This window comes from Anomalospiza imberbis, chromosome Z (genome assembly GCF_031753505.1).
Source record: "Anomalospiza imberbis isolate Cuckoo-Finch-1a 21T00152 chromosome Z, ASM3175350v1, whole genome shotgun sequence".
Taxonomy (NCBI): Eukaryota; Metazoa; Chordata; class Aves; order Passeriformes; family Viduidae; genus Anomalospiza; species Anomalospiza imberbis.
In genome coordinates this window covers 46971046-46985310 of record NC_089721.1, presented here as the reverse complement: position 1 = coordinate 46985310, position 14265 = coordinate 46971046, and the positions used below count along the sequence as shown (strand labels likewise).

Here is a 14265-nt window from a genome sequence, read left to right as displayed (position 1 = left end):
ACACAACTCACATTCTGCTGGAAAACTAAAATGGGAGTGTGGCAACTAAAAGTAGAATGAAATTTTAAATGATAGAAGTAGACTGCCAACTGTTTTGATGTATCCTTCTGCAAAACAGGCATATAACATTAGCCTAACATTAAATACCTCATGCATATCTCAAAAGGCAGAGCTGCTGCACACATGCAGATTGCATATATCTGTCTGGCACATGTGAACTAGAGCCTGTCCTCTGTGCATGTGTATTCCTGTGCAGGTTTCTGATCATCCATCTATTCTGGGGAGGGCATATACATTTTCAAGGGCTGTATCTATCCAATTCTGCCTGTAACAAACACCCAAACATTTGAAGTATCATTTAGACAGACATGAGTAGAAGTAAAACTTTCGAAAGCAAAGGAAAATGACCATGCACCTGCTCTTTTCATGGTTTTTAGGATGTATTGGAAAAAAAGCCCCACAAAAAAAGTCAGTCAGTCAGTCTCTTCACAAGCACATTAATTTATATTCTCTGAATTTTTTCAGCCACCACAACTGGATTCTCTTTTCTTATTTTTGCTGCAGCTTCTGCTTTGTAATCATATGGGCAGTTATGCTTGTCAGAATAACGGTGAAGTCCACAAAATAGGTTTCCACATCGGCAGTCAAATCCTGTACACAGAAAAATAAGAAACATTACTAGGAATTAGCTTTTAATTAAGATGTTAATTAAGGGTGCAGTCACTACAAAGGGTATATGCTTGTCTACTACAACATACAGAGTAAGAAAAATAAATGGATTTACTAAGTATTGTGAATTGTGAAGAAGCTGATAAATTTAACAGAACACAAATTTTGTCAAGTTTAATCTAGCAAGAGGTAACTAATCATGCGAATTTGTTTATAATTGACAGCATTCTCATACCTGTAAGGCCAACCTTCTTCCTGCACATGAAACATCTGTTCTTCTTTGGTTTTGGCAGTTCAGCAGCTCTCTCCTCACTCTCTGAGGTACCAGGCTGAGAAACTGATGGGCTTGGTTGAGTAACAACTGTTAAAAAATGCAAAGGAAATAAGGGTTAAATTTGCTTTTCTTGACTTCCCCCACAAGTAAAACATCTTCCAAGGAGGAAAAGCAGTATATAACATGCAGTAATGGTCACTAAGAGATACCAAGACAAGAGGGGACATAAAATGTTCCATTTATTACTCTCCAAGAATAAAGGATTCTACTATTATTTTATGCCAGCAGGCTTTAGTCTGGTTGGCTTTTATGATGTTAAATGTTCATAAATGTGTTTCAGAGTAATGGTGAGGACAGATTAAAAAGCTGCCTAGCCTGTCCCCTAAAGTTCAGAACAAAATTCCTTTTTCACCAACCTGTAGGTGGAAAATATTGAAAACTGCAGTTGTTCTGCCATGACATCAGGAGCCTATCTAAATCAAAACACTGTTCTTACAGTTGGTTGTCACAGAAGGCATCTTTTAACACAAAAGACAATCCAACTGGGCAAGTACAATTCCAGTCCTCAAGATATTAACTTAAATTCATGCCAGAAATCATAGTGTTAATCAAAGTGCTCTAAATGATTTATGTAACACCACAGAACAGGTAGCTGAAAAAGTGCCAAAAGATGCAAAATAGTGGCTACTGTTACCTGTCAACCCTGCTTCCTCAGTAACAGCGTTCAGATGAAGCAAACTCCTCACCACTAAAACTTCTCGCCACTGTAAAAAAGCTCTTACTGGCATGCATGCACTTTTTCCATCCTGATCTCCAAACTTGAAAAACGTAGATTTGAAGGACGGACTATGTGGTGGATAAGGAATTGACTGGATGGACACTGACTAGTCAGAGTTGTGGTCAATGACAATGGTTCAGGTGGAGACCGGTGATGAGTGGTGTCCCTCAGGGCTCTGTCTTGGGACCCCTGCTCTTGAATACCTTAATTACACAGACAGTGGGATTAAGTGCACCCTCAGCATGAAGGAGGGGATGCCAGACAAGGGAGATCTGGACAAACTTGAGAAATGGGCTCAGGACCTGTCCATCTACTCTGCTACTGTAGACCCCACTTGGAGTGCTGAATCCAGCGCTGGGGTCCCCAGCACAGGAAAGATGTGCATCTGCTGGGTTAACACCAAAGGAGGGCCACAAGATGATCAGGGGGCTGAAGCATCTCTCCTATGAAGCCAAGCTGAGAGAGATGGGGTTGCTCAGCATGGAGATGGCAAAGCTCTCGGAATACCTTACTGAAACCTTTCCAAGCTTGGAGGGCTTATAAAACAGGATAGATAATAGGTGGGCAGATAGTGATAGGACCAAGGGAAACACTTTTCATTTAAAAGAGAGAATTGTATTAGATGTTAGGCAGAAATCCTTTACTCCAAGAGTAGTGATGCACAGGAACAGTGGGCTTGGAACTAGATGATCTATGAAGCCCTTTCCAACCCAAACGGTACTATGGTCCTGTGTAGCCCTCTCCATCACCTTGGTCATGTCTCTTCCTGTCTCTGGCTCAAGACCTGCAAAGATGTACTTCACTTTAATTTTACCAGATCAGTTCTCCTAGTACAATGCCAAAAACTTTAGGGACAACTGATTTTCAGAACTGGGTAGGCTTTTATTAACACTATTTTGTTCTTAAATATATAGTGCCTGTAGGCACTATAAATATGCATGTTGGCATATCATGGCCAACAATGACTCTTATATTTATTACGAATTAATGATAAAGACTATACAGGAGGTGGGCACCTAGAAGTCTACACAAATACCGGCATTTCATCACAAATTTTGGAAAATTTCCTTCAAACGTAGCATAAAGATAAGATGCATCTTTACAAAAGGAGCAGCAAGGCCACTGGTGGAACTAGTCATCCACAGGACAAAGAACAACAGCTACTCAATCTACATGCAAGAAGGCTCTACAAGCTGAAGAATAAAGTTCTTCTTAGTCTCATGGGAGTGGCATTCAGAATTAAAAACCACTCTAAGAAAAGAATGTTCAAAGGTGTCAGTAGCTTTCTTATATAAAACAGTATGACTACTTCAAAAAAAGGCATTTATCAGTATTACAGAGATTTCACCCTGGAGAGGAAAGAATCCAATAATTTGGTTGAAGAAAACATGTTGAAAATAAATCAGTGCTATTTTCTAACATTCCCCATATCTAAAGTGACCAGAAAGGGGTACAAAAGTAACAGAATAAAGTTTTTTAGAAGTTTCTCTAACTAAAGAAAAATTCACCAAAATAAAATCTAAACACTTTAAACTTCAAGGATAACAGTGGCACAAATTCTTGAAAGTGCATGGAAAGAGATTGTTTTAAGGACCGTGACTTGATGAAGCTAACAGCCAACTCCCACCATTGAAGAAACAGAAAAAAACAAAACAAGAGAAAAGGTCAAGTCAGAAGTTATCCAAAAGACATTAGATGCATTTCTGGAGCTGAAACAATAGTAGTAGTAGTAAAAGTACTAGAAACAATACATATAATCCTTATGCTGCATACTAGCACAACTGTCCTAGTTTCAGTTGGGATAGAGTTATTTTATTCTCAGTAGCTGGTACAGTGCTGTATTTTGGATTCAGTATGAGAACAATGCTAATAATATCAATAAAACTAGTGCTTTAAATGTTGCTAAATAGTGCTTTTACTTTAAAATAAAGACTTCTCAGTTTCATGTGCTCTGCAAACAAACAGGTGCACAAAAAGCCAGGAGGGAGCATCACTGGGACAACTGACCTGAATTTACTAGCCAAAGAAATGTTCCACACAACAGAACACCCTACCTAATATATAAATGGAGGGATGTTGACTAGGAGTTGCCAATCACTGCTGGAAAATGAGCTGGGCATCAGTCAGCAGGTGGTGACCAAATGTCATATGCATCACTTGTGAAGTTTCTGGAGTTTATTCCTCTTTCTCTTCTTTTCATTACGATTATATTGTTATTACCATCAGCATTGCTATCTTACTTCATTTTAATTGGTAAACCGTTTTTATCTTAACCCACGGAGTTCAGTTTTATCCTCCACAACTGTCCTCACCACTGGGGAGCAAGAACTGAGTGATTGGCTGCATAGCACTTAGCTGCCAGCCGTGATTAATCTAAGACAACAAAGTACTTGTACATAAAATTTTAGTCTAGAAGGATGGGCAGTACCTATCATGCTTTATCAAACTTCTTCTGAGGAACTAGAGCTTCTATGCCAACCTAGGTGCCTGTGATGAAAGGTTGCAGAACAAACCTCCATCTTGCTTACTTTCTTGTCGAAAAGTGGGAATATAAATGCCACTCACTTTCTGCATGCCCTAACTTGTCTATTTGTGTATTTAATACCGTAATTTAATATGCCCCATTAATACAACATAATGTGTTTTAGTTTCAGTATCACACAGAAACACTGTTTAATTTGGTTATCATAAAGACTTGACGTGTGTGGTGTATCACTATTAGAATAATAATAACAATAATAATGCACAGCACCAGCAGTTAGGTCCTCAGTGCTTTTCTATGCAGTGGACAGCTCCAGCGCTTACAAGAGATCTCATTTCTGAAATTTTTCAATCAGGAGTGTTTACCAAAGCTACAGCAGACATGGGAAACATAAAAATAAGCTAATTACTTTCAACACAATACAAAATTATCATATCAGACAACGTTACTAATACAACAAAACTGTTTACAGCAAGCAAACTACTTGCTGGTGAAACTACTACAGCCATGTGTGAAAACAAACCAGAACAAACAAGGCACTCATTACAACCTGATTTAAGGAACATCATGTACTTATGTACTTACATCTTGATCTTACCAGATCTCATAAGCTACCTTACTTACATCTTACTCACAGTATTACCTGCAACACACTGGCTCTACCTATAATATAGCAAGGGTAACCCATTACAGGGTCTCTCAACCTGAATGCCGAACAGCTGTAAAATAGCTCTAAACCTAACAGCTTGATAGAAAGCAAAGAGACATGCCAACCACCATCACCTGCTGTCTTCTAACACTGCTGCTGCTGAATGAAAGGATAAGTTACAGCATGGATAGAAGTTAACAGTATTTGGGTATTTTTAAAATATGTAACTTACACAATACTGTTATCAGTTCAATTTCTGGTTTACTTACTTACTTGTAACACTACTCCCTAAATCAGAGCATTGCACTAAAAAACCCAACCCAACCAAAAAACCTCTAAATAACAATAAAAAACAACCACAAAAAGTACTACAACCTTGAGCCAGTGCTGATACTGTGTCTGGAAACACTGACAGACCTGACTAGAGGCTGATCATTTAGCGAAGTAATCACCTACAATAGTCTAAGAAAATGCTAAAAATATACTATGCATTAAAACAATATGATTGTTTAAATAAACTTGTTTTCAAAACCATTTACTTTTGGTGGTGTGTTGGTTTTGCATGACCTGGTTTTGGTAGAGGGAAGCTACAGAGGTGGCTTCTATCAGAAGACGGCAAAAGCTTGCTTCTTCCATGTCTGGCAGAGCCAGTCCCTGGCAGCTCCCAAGTGGGATGTGCTGCTTTGGGGCCAATCAGAAATGGTGGTACCACCTCTGTGGTAACATATTTAAGAAGAAAGAAAAATATAAGTTGTCGCACAGTTGTAATCTCTGCCAGAGATGAGTGGAGTGAAAACACATGAGAAGAACAACTCTGCAGACACCAAGGTCAGTGACAAAGGGGCAGGAGGTGCTCCAGGCCTTGGAGCTGAGATTCCACTGCAGCCTGTGGTGCAGACCATGGTGAAGCAGCTGTGCCCCTGAAGCCATGGAGGTCCACGGGGACGCAGAGATCCCTCTGCAGCCCAGAGAGGAGCCCACCAGAGCAGGGGGATGCCCGAAGGGAGGCTGTGACCCCATGGGAGACCCGTGGAGAGAGGGGCTCTGCTCCCATGCTGGAGCAGCCTGTCCTTGAAAGACTGCACCCCATGGAAAAGTGACCCACCCTGCAGCAGTTTGAGGGGTTACATTGCCCATGGGATGAACTCATACTGCAGTTCTCAGGGACCTGCTGCTTGTAATGTAGATTCATGTTGGAGATATCCATAGAGAGCTCTCTTCAGTGGGAGGGACCCCACAGTGCAGCAAGAGAATGACTCCTCTCCCTGAGCAGGAGCCTTGGGTGATGAACTGACCATAACCCTGGCTCCTGGCACCACTGGGGTAGGAGGCACAGAGGATGTGGGGGGTGGGGGGAAGGTGATTTTAAGGTCTGTTTTTACTTCACATTATCCTGCTCTGATCTTGTTAATGATAAACTCCATATCTCTAATTCAAGTCTGTTTTGCCTGTGACAGGTATTTGGGGAGTGATCTCTCCCCATCCTTATCTCAACCCATTAACCCCTCATTTTATTTTCTATCCCCTCTCCAGCTGTGGAGGGGAGTGATAGAGAGGCTTTGATGGGTGTCCCGAATCCAGTCAAGACTCAGAGCACTTCAACAAGTTACAAGAAAACAACCATGTGAGTTACAACGGAGTTACATCCACCATGCCTTTCTTCAGATGTTAAGGTACATCTGTTAAGATGTTAAGATGTAATTGTCTTAGCACCAGGTTTGCTCTGAATTCGAATCTAGGTTGCAACTCAACCTGAGCAAAGAAAAAACCTCAAAATCCCAACAAAATCAAGAGAATCAAGCTTGTCAAACTTCACAGTTTAATTTTTTCCCAACTTCTCCACTTTCTAGTCAGTTGCTTCAATTCCAAAAGCAAAAAAAGTATAACTTTATGGTAGAAGACTGCAAAAAATTTAGTTTACCAGATGTAATCCTTCTTTGAAATTTTCTGATTCGTAAGGGAAGCATACAGAATTTATTTTGCTAATGAACAGCGGGCAGAAGAGAATGTGACTTCATACTGTTGAAGATACAGTTCATGATCTAATACTGTCTGATTATGAAATTGTCCCTAGCATCAGCCTACGTCTACAGCTACACTGTATATCATTAACAACTCAATCACTGCATTATTTTAGAGAATCATACCCCAAAGAAAGTATTAACTTTGTTGCTATTAGGTAATGCAAATTATTTACCATTGTTCCATTTTGTCTTTGAGAGACCAACACATAATGGATGCTACTGGAAAAAAGGAAGATAAAAATCTGCCTAGTCCCGACACATCAGAAATTTTTAATAAAAAGTCTAGGCCAGTTTCTCTTGCCTGCAAGACACAGAGTAATGCATCACTAGATACAGCCAACACTGTTAAACTAAGATGTCCAACAAACCCTAAGAATAGTATATAAGGACATTATCTTATGCTGTCTATGATCTGTGCCAAACAGTAATACTTAAAAAGGGAACTTGGGCATCACAGCGGCTGAGGCTGCCTCATGAATTAACAGGTATGTTCTCTCAGGAGGTAGTTTTTTCCAGTTTTCAAGTTTTTTTCCAGAGGCATTTAAGTTCTCTGGTAATATTTCCAACCATCTCTACACAAGCTTGTGACAGCTTTTACTGGTTTCAACCTGTGCTATCATTCACTACAATTCCTAAGTATCTTTGAGCTGCTTTGGATTTTTCCCCCATTCTAATCAATAGTGAGCTGTGTGACCTATCATACAGCTAACCCACAGTACCTGAAAAACAGGTTATGTATCTACAATAACTAAAGGCTTTCTTTGCAGCTGGCAAAATGACAACTAAGAAAAGTAAAATCACTTATTACTTCTGCATTACTACAATTTCATGTATTCCTATTTTGTTCTTGACACCTTCCAGTGGGATTTCATAACACAGCACAATGGGTTAATGAATATTGGTGCAAAATTTAAATTACTTTTCAGTCACATAATGAAGCCTCTTCAGATTATATCAGCTACATAAATTTAATAATTGCAAAAATTCCCTTAGTCCATACATAATGAAAAAACACAATATATTGTATAACTGTACTTTAATTCATGTCACAGAACCTTGACTTAGCATGACTTATGAAAAAGGTAATACCCTCCATAAAAATACTGAGCAAATTAATCTTTGCTGGCAAAGATATAACTAGACAAAAACCACTTTGATACTGTGCTTAGTAGCATATGATGCCATTTTCATTTCAAAACTGAAGAAACAGATTTTACCTTCAGCTTGAGTAAACAGATTTCCTACTACAGATCATCTTTTAGTTTTTAAAACTGTTTCAGAGCTGGTAAATTAAATAAAGTCTGGATTTGTTAAAGAACAAAACAAATGCATTAAGATATCCATTTGAACAAACTGGTACGAATTCAGTTGTTCACTAGTTAGGTTAAGCAAGCTGCCCTCTCTCTCTGCCTCACTCCAAGAAATACTTTAGACATTGAAGTTTTACTACTCCAGCTACAACTATCCAGCATGAGAATAAAACTGTTAAACAGACAATTCACACATAGCAATTAAAGCTGCAACTACCCTACATCCCTGAAACAATGCATTGATTATATCTACAGATTACTCCATTAGTTCAAGAACCCTAAGCAACTTCTGTTAATGTTTCTAAACCACAAATTCTCCCTTCCCCCACAGCCTCACTTGTCTGTGGAATGGAATTTATTAAGCACCCATCTCCAAATACAACAAGCCATTTTGACTGCCATGAGTCAGCTGGAATTGTAACAACGAATTCCAACAGTTCGACTTCAAACAGAACACCTTGCCATTATTTTAGAGTGCTCACTTTTAAAAACAAATGTTAGGGATCTAAAAACACCTTCATAAGTGTCAATTCTTTTACTAACAATTAACATATATTTTAAAGCTGTTCTGGAACTAGTCCTTTTTCTTGATTCTGAGGAGACAGTACTCAAAAGCATCCTAAACACATTTATTAAGACCATCACCATAACAGGAGATGGCTACGCAAAGTAAACAAACCCTGCACTCATGTTAAGACACTGGTTGTGTCCAGTGTCACTGTGAGAACATACCTGGCTCGGTCACTGTTTTCGGTGTTAATTCTTCCTCTCTTGAAATGCTCATTTCTGTCATTTGCTGTGTTACAGGCAAAGAGGGAACAGGCACGTTTCTGTTTAAGCACAGTGAAACACACAATTTACATCAGTTTTACATTAATAATAAAAGCTTGAACTGTTTAGATCCATTAATGAACTACTGGTTCAGTCACTATTAATATATTTTCCTGACCTACTATCTTCCTGCTTCTACTATCTTCAAAATACACTTTTTTATTATATTTTCGTTTTCCTAGAAGAGAACAGGCAAGCCTGTAACAAACTAATTCTGTAGATAAACAAAAAACATTCCTGTTACCGCAGCACTACAATACCAAATATTTGAATGATTTTTCAATTTACATGGATTCATAGGGTCCTGTCAGGTCCTTTTTCCTCTACAGACACTCACTGCAACAAGGCAGGATTGCTGCAGGCCTTCCAGCACACTCACAGCTCATTCAACTGTCACAGTACAACCTTAATTTTACCTTGTTTTTTCAGATGTGCTGCCAGCAGCACCTTCACAGTTGTTTAAGCTAGTGTCTGCTCTCTGTACAGATGCAGAGTCTGAGGTAGGACTGTTTGAACCACTGGTTGTTCCTATGTAACAAGAATTTGACAAGTTATGAACAAATTGCAGAAAACACATGAATCAAGTAGTCTCCTATACAGCTATGAACTGCCTGCATGTAATTTTCAATGCTATTGCTTATTACTTTTTACTTAAAGACACATTTACTTAATAACCAAAAATACTGATTGCATAAGAAAATGCTAACAGAAGTGGCTAAGTAGGAAAAGCAAGTTATGATCGAATGCCAAGAAAACCAGAGCAGATTACACCAAAATTATTTTTATCTTTACTAGTATTTAAAGTAGTATTTTCTTTGAATATTCATTATTTCAGTTCAGCTTTCAGAAATTCCCAACAAAATGTTTTAATATTCCTTGTAATCCTCTGTATATTTTATTTCTAAAGAAATATAGAAACCCCCAAGAATTCCCCACACCCTTACCCATTGGGCTGATTCTACCACTATTCTGCTGTCGCTGAAGATGTTCTTTGTAGCAAACTGAACACATCCCATTTGTCCTAGGATTTCCGTAAAATCCACATCCTGTACTACACAGCATAGGCCCTGGGGTCTGGTTTGTCTCCTGAGTCATCTCGATGCTGTAAATAAAATCAAAAACTGCATTAGGACCTGGCATATCACCAAAATCAATTACTGGGTTAATGTATAAAGAATTAAAAAAATTTTAAGTATGTCTGCTCACATGCTACTCCAAGTGATATCACCATTCTTAAAGAGGGTTATATGAACATTAATATACCATTCAAGATTGCAATTTATTGCTAAGTAACATCATTACGAACCTTTAAGACAAGACAAAGTGTCATCATACTAATACTGAGAAATAATATACTTGCTGAACACTGAACTGCATGTTCAGGTTAATTTAATTTGACAGCCAAAAAAAAAAAACTCCTTAAGTACTAGCTTCTGAGCACTAATAGGGATATGCAGAATAAGTAAGACTGAGTCCATACCCACAAAAAGTTCTGGCAAATAACTTATTTTTCTGGACTCCAACAGAGCCAAGAGACTCCAGCAGAAAACCATGCTTTTTCAACACTGATCTCACAGTATTTTGAGGCCAATTCCACAATTACTCTCACAACACTCTTCCAAGGAAGATAAAAATAACAACTCCAAACTACTGAGTATGTTCTATTACACAGCTTACACATTTACAAAACAAAAAAAAACCCTTCTCTAATTAGGTTGTGTCAGGACTTCAAAGTCCCCCAGAGCCAGTCAGTGCTAAGCATGTTAGAAATGATGTCTTCACCTTCACTGCCTGTTAACCTCTGAAAAGCAAGGTTAGTAGAAAACTGCATAGCAGCCAAATCCTTGACTCCCAAAGGCAATAAAACTGGAACACAGTAATCATGCATTTGCTACAAATTGAAGACATGTAATAATATTGCACTACAATTTAAATTTAGCAGAAGCTGTACATATGGCATCTGAAGACATTTTAGTATAAACGCTGCATTGCTGTTTTTCTATTCAGAAACTATCACAGTAAGAGGTAATTGACAGCTGAGAATTGCTAGAAGTCAAAAATGCCAAAAGTGAATTTGTTACAGTGTAAAGAAAAATGCTTATAACTTAGCAAGCTCACAGAGCAAGTAGTAAACTTATGTTTCCCTAGTACAACTGTAACTGACACGTGCCTTTAGCTAAACTAAACTTCTGGGATGACAGTGACCAAAACCAGGAGAAAGTAAACAAACAAAATTCATCCTATCTGCTGGTGGTCACAGGACCTAATTTTCCAGGTATAAATAGCTGTACTATTTATAGCTTTCTAACATCTTCCAGGTATAATTAGCATACTTTCTGGCTACAACAAGACTTCACACTTAATCTGATACAGTTTTACAGCTGAACACACCAGTCAAGGGAGCTAGAAAAAAGCCTGACCCACCTAGAGGAAATCTAAAAAATCTTGTCATCTTTGACAAGACACAGACCTATGTCTATATAACACGGAAAAAGACTATTTCTGCCCTATTGTTACTAACCAGATAAGATCAATAGGTTATCAAAACCCACTGCCAACATCAACTGACCTGCTTAATTTCCAAGTTAGTGCACTAAAACTTCACCACTTACTAAATGATGCTTTTAGGTGCCAACTCTAATATTCCAGTACAAACTGCAAACTCAGCAGCTCCTTTGGTCTGCAGTCTTCCACTACTTGAAATGCATGCCCCTAACGGAACGATCAAGTCGTTGCTACCCAACGCTGAACAAGTCGTGCTTTTCCAGGCTCCGGGAGACGGCCAGGGTTTCACCCACGTTTATTTTCACGGCACCTCCCGACAATGGAAATGCCGCTACAGCTCACGCACCCCGACTGACCCCTTACCGCAGCTCCCGGCCGGGGCACTGCCGCTGCGGTGGGTCGGTCACACAGGCGGACGAGCGCCTGCGCTTCCGCCTGTCAGGCGGCGGCGTGACGGGCCCGGGCCGCCCGGCCGCCCGCTGAAGTCAGTCCCTATTTATATCTCCCGCAGGCCGCCGGCTCCGACGGGAGGAGGCGCCGGCGAAATCTGACTGCCCTTCCCTGCCAGGGGGGAGCGGGAAGAGCGGGTGCCGACCTGCAGCCCAGAAAATGCGGCATCAGCCTCCCGCGATCGGCTCCCCAGGGCAACCATCGCTCCACCAATGCGCCCCGCAACCCGGGGCTAGTATTGTAACACCCAACCGCTCGTCTTCGAGAGGAGGGAAAAAGATAATTGAAAAATATCTCCTTCCACCAGCAGCCCCGCCGTCACCAGCCCAACTCGGAGGAAGGGAAGGGTAAATCCCGTTAGCGGACTCGGCCCCGCACCTCAGTCACCCCTTCGTCCCCGAGGCCATGGCCGGGCTGCCGCCATCCCGCCGGGCGATCTCACACTGGCGGTGTAACGACAAACACGCGGGTCCGAACGCGCGCTGAAACCAGCCCGAAAACCCGGGCACTGCGTTAGCAACGGGCGCCTGACCTAAATACCGAATGGCCTCAACATCCTCCTGCCGAAGAGGGAACACGATAAACACAGGAACAAAACAAAAGGAGGATGCACAAAGGCTGCGCGGGTCAGTCGCCGCTCACTCGCGCTCGGGCGAGCCAGCGCCCAGAGTCGGTACGGGGGAACCGAACCGGCACAGGGCGCTCCCCAGGCGGGTGCAGTCCGGCGGCTGACTCGGACAAAGCGCGGGGCCCTGCCAAGCGCCCGCAGTGCAGCGCGTCTTAACTGCGTCTCCCACCCCCTCCGCCTCCTCTGACACCCGGACACAAAATACCCGCGAGACTGCCGGGCTGAGGAGCGGTGGCAGCGGACGGGGCTGTCCGGCCGGACCGCTTCTCGCAACCGCCTGAGTCACGGTCGGCCCCGCCGTCGGCAGGCCCCACGCCGCCGCCAGACACCGGAACCTCATTGTCTCGCCGCCTGCGTTGCCCCGCACCGGCCCTGCCGAAGGCCGAACGCAACGAGGCCGCCCAAGAGGAGGCCAGGACACACCCCGCCGCAGTGAAGGCCCCGCGGAGTCGAGGCCAGCCTGCTACCCCTCACCCACCTGTTCCCTGCGGGAGCCACAAACCCCGCGGCGGGCGCCGGTGAAGACGCCGCGGATAGCTCCGGGCGGCTGCAGGGAGAGCGGGGGTTGCGGGAGGCGCCGGGCTGGCGGCCGCGCCGCCGCCGCTTCGCTCCTTTGTTCCCGCAGCGGCAGCGGCGGCCGTATCGGCAACGGCGCGAGGCGGGACCCGCTGTGCGTGGAAGGCAGGCGGCGGGAAAGCGCTGGAGGCTGGTGGGTGGGGAGGGGGAAGAAGAAGACGGCAAGGAGGAGGAGGAGGAGGGCGGACCCCAGCCCGCCCGGCGGACGCGGCGCCTGGCTCGGCCCGCCCGCCGGGGCATGCGTGCTGCGGCTCGGCGCTCCGTGCGTTGCCGCTCTGGGGCGGGGCGGGCCAGGCCCGGGGCCGCGCCAGCCGTTCTCCCCGGAGACACGTCACGAGCGCGGGAGTCCCGGGTGGGGAAGGCTCTTCGCTGGCGGAGCGCCTGCTTACCCTGCTTACCGCTAGGTGTCCGAGGGACGGAGTGCCTCAGCGCCGGCACACGGCGGCACGTCGAGTCTTAGAGAACTAAAAATAGTTTTAAAATGGATATAGTTTTATTGGGTATTTTTTTATTTGACCTAAATTTGCCTACAAGATCCAGGCGTCATGTGAGATGGAAAGTAAAAATGCAGGAACATTGCCCCGAAAGGGAAGAGAACGTCCAATTGCCGATTATAAGTTTATTTGCCATTTGTCTGATAACATAGTTCTTTCACCGCTCTGAAGAACGGAGCTTCACAGAACAGAAAGAATGATTAAGGAAATAACTACACATTTTTCTTAATCCAATGATGATGAACTAGTTCTACATGCCATTTTGGACAGAATCTTACTCTCTAAGAGGTTAGTACCTTCAAAAATACCATGACGTTCACAAAAAAACTGCCTTGGAGACCTTTTCTAACTTGCGATATTTGGAATGTCAGGGACCCATAAAAGGAGGACACGCCCAGGGTAATCCTATGATTTTATCACAAGGAGCAAAAGAATATGTGCATTCTTAGAAGCCACAGCTTCAAAAGATGCTGGTGATTTTGGACCCTGTGCTGTTTGCCTAGCAGCATCACAAGCAAACTGCCTTCTGAGAAAATGGGTGACTGGTTCAAGGGACACACTTTTAAAGAACTCTTCCCTAATGAACATACTCATT

The 14265-nt window shown here is 42.6% G+C and overlaps 1 protein-coding gene across 3 annotated transcripts; it reads right to left on the bottom strand.

Moving 5' to 3' along the window:
* Window positions 1-485: 485 nt before the first annotated feature.
* On the bottom strand, window positions 486-13326 carry ZFAND5 (zinc finger AN1-type containing 5). Of its 3 annotated transcripts, none has more exons than XM_068176944.1 (6): window positions 13079-13326; window positions 9962-10119; window positions 9434-9545; window positions 8919-9016; window positions 905-1030; window positions 486-651 (listed from the first exon to the last, which is right to left on the bottom strand). In XM_068176944.1, exons 2-6 carry the CDS (start codon window positions 10110-10112, stop codon window positions 503-505), a joined length of 636 nt encoding a protein of 211 aa, XP_068033045.1. In that variant the 5' UTR covers window positions 10113-10119; window positions 13079-13326; the 3' UTR covers window positions 486-502. The 3 variants fall into 3 exon arrangements, with proteins under 3 accessions (XP_068033045.1, XP_068033048.1, XP_068033047.1); XM_068176947.1 differs by lacking the exon at window positions 13079-13326 and adding an exon at window positions 12505-12616; XM_068176946.1 differs by lacking the exon at window positions 13079-13326 and adding an exon at window positions 12351-12492.
* Between the last annotated feature and the right edge of the window lie 939 nt (window positions 13327-14265).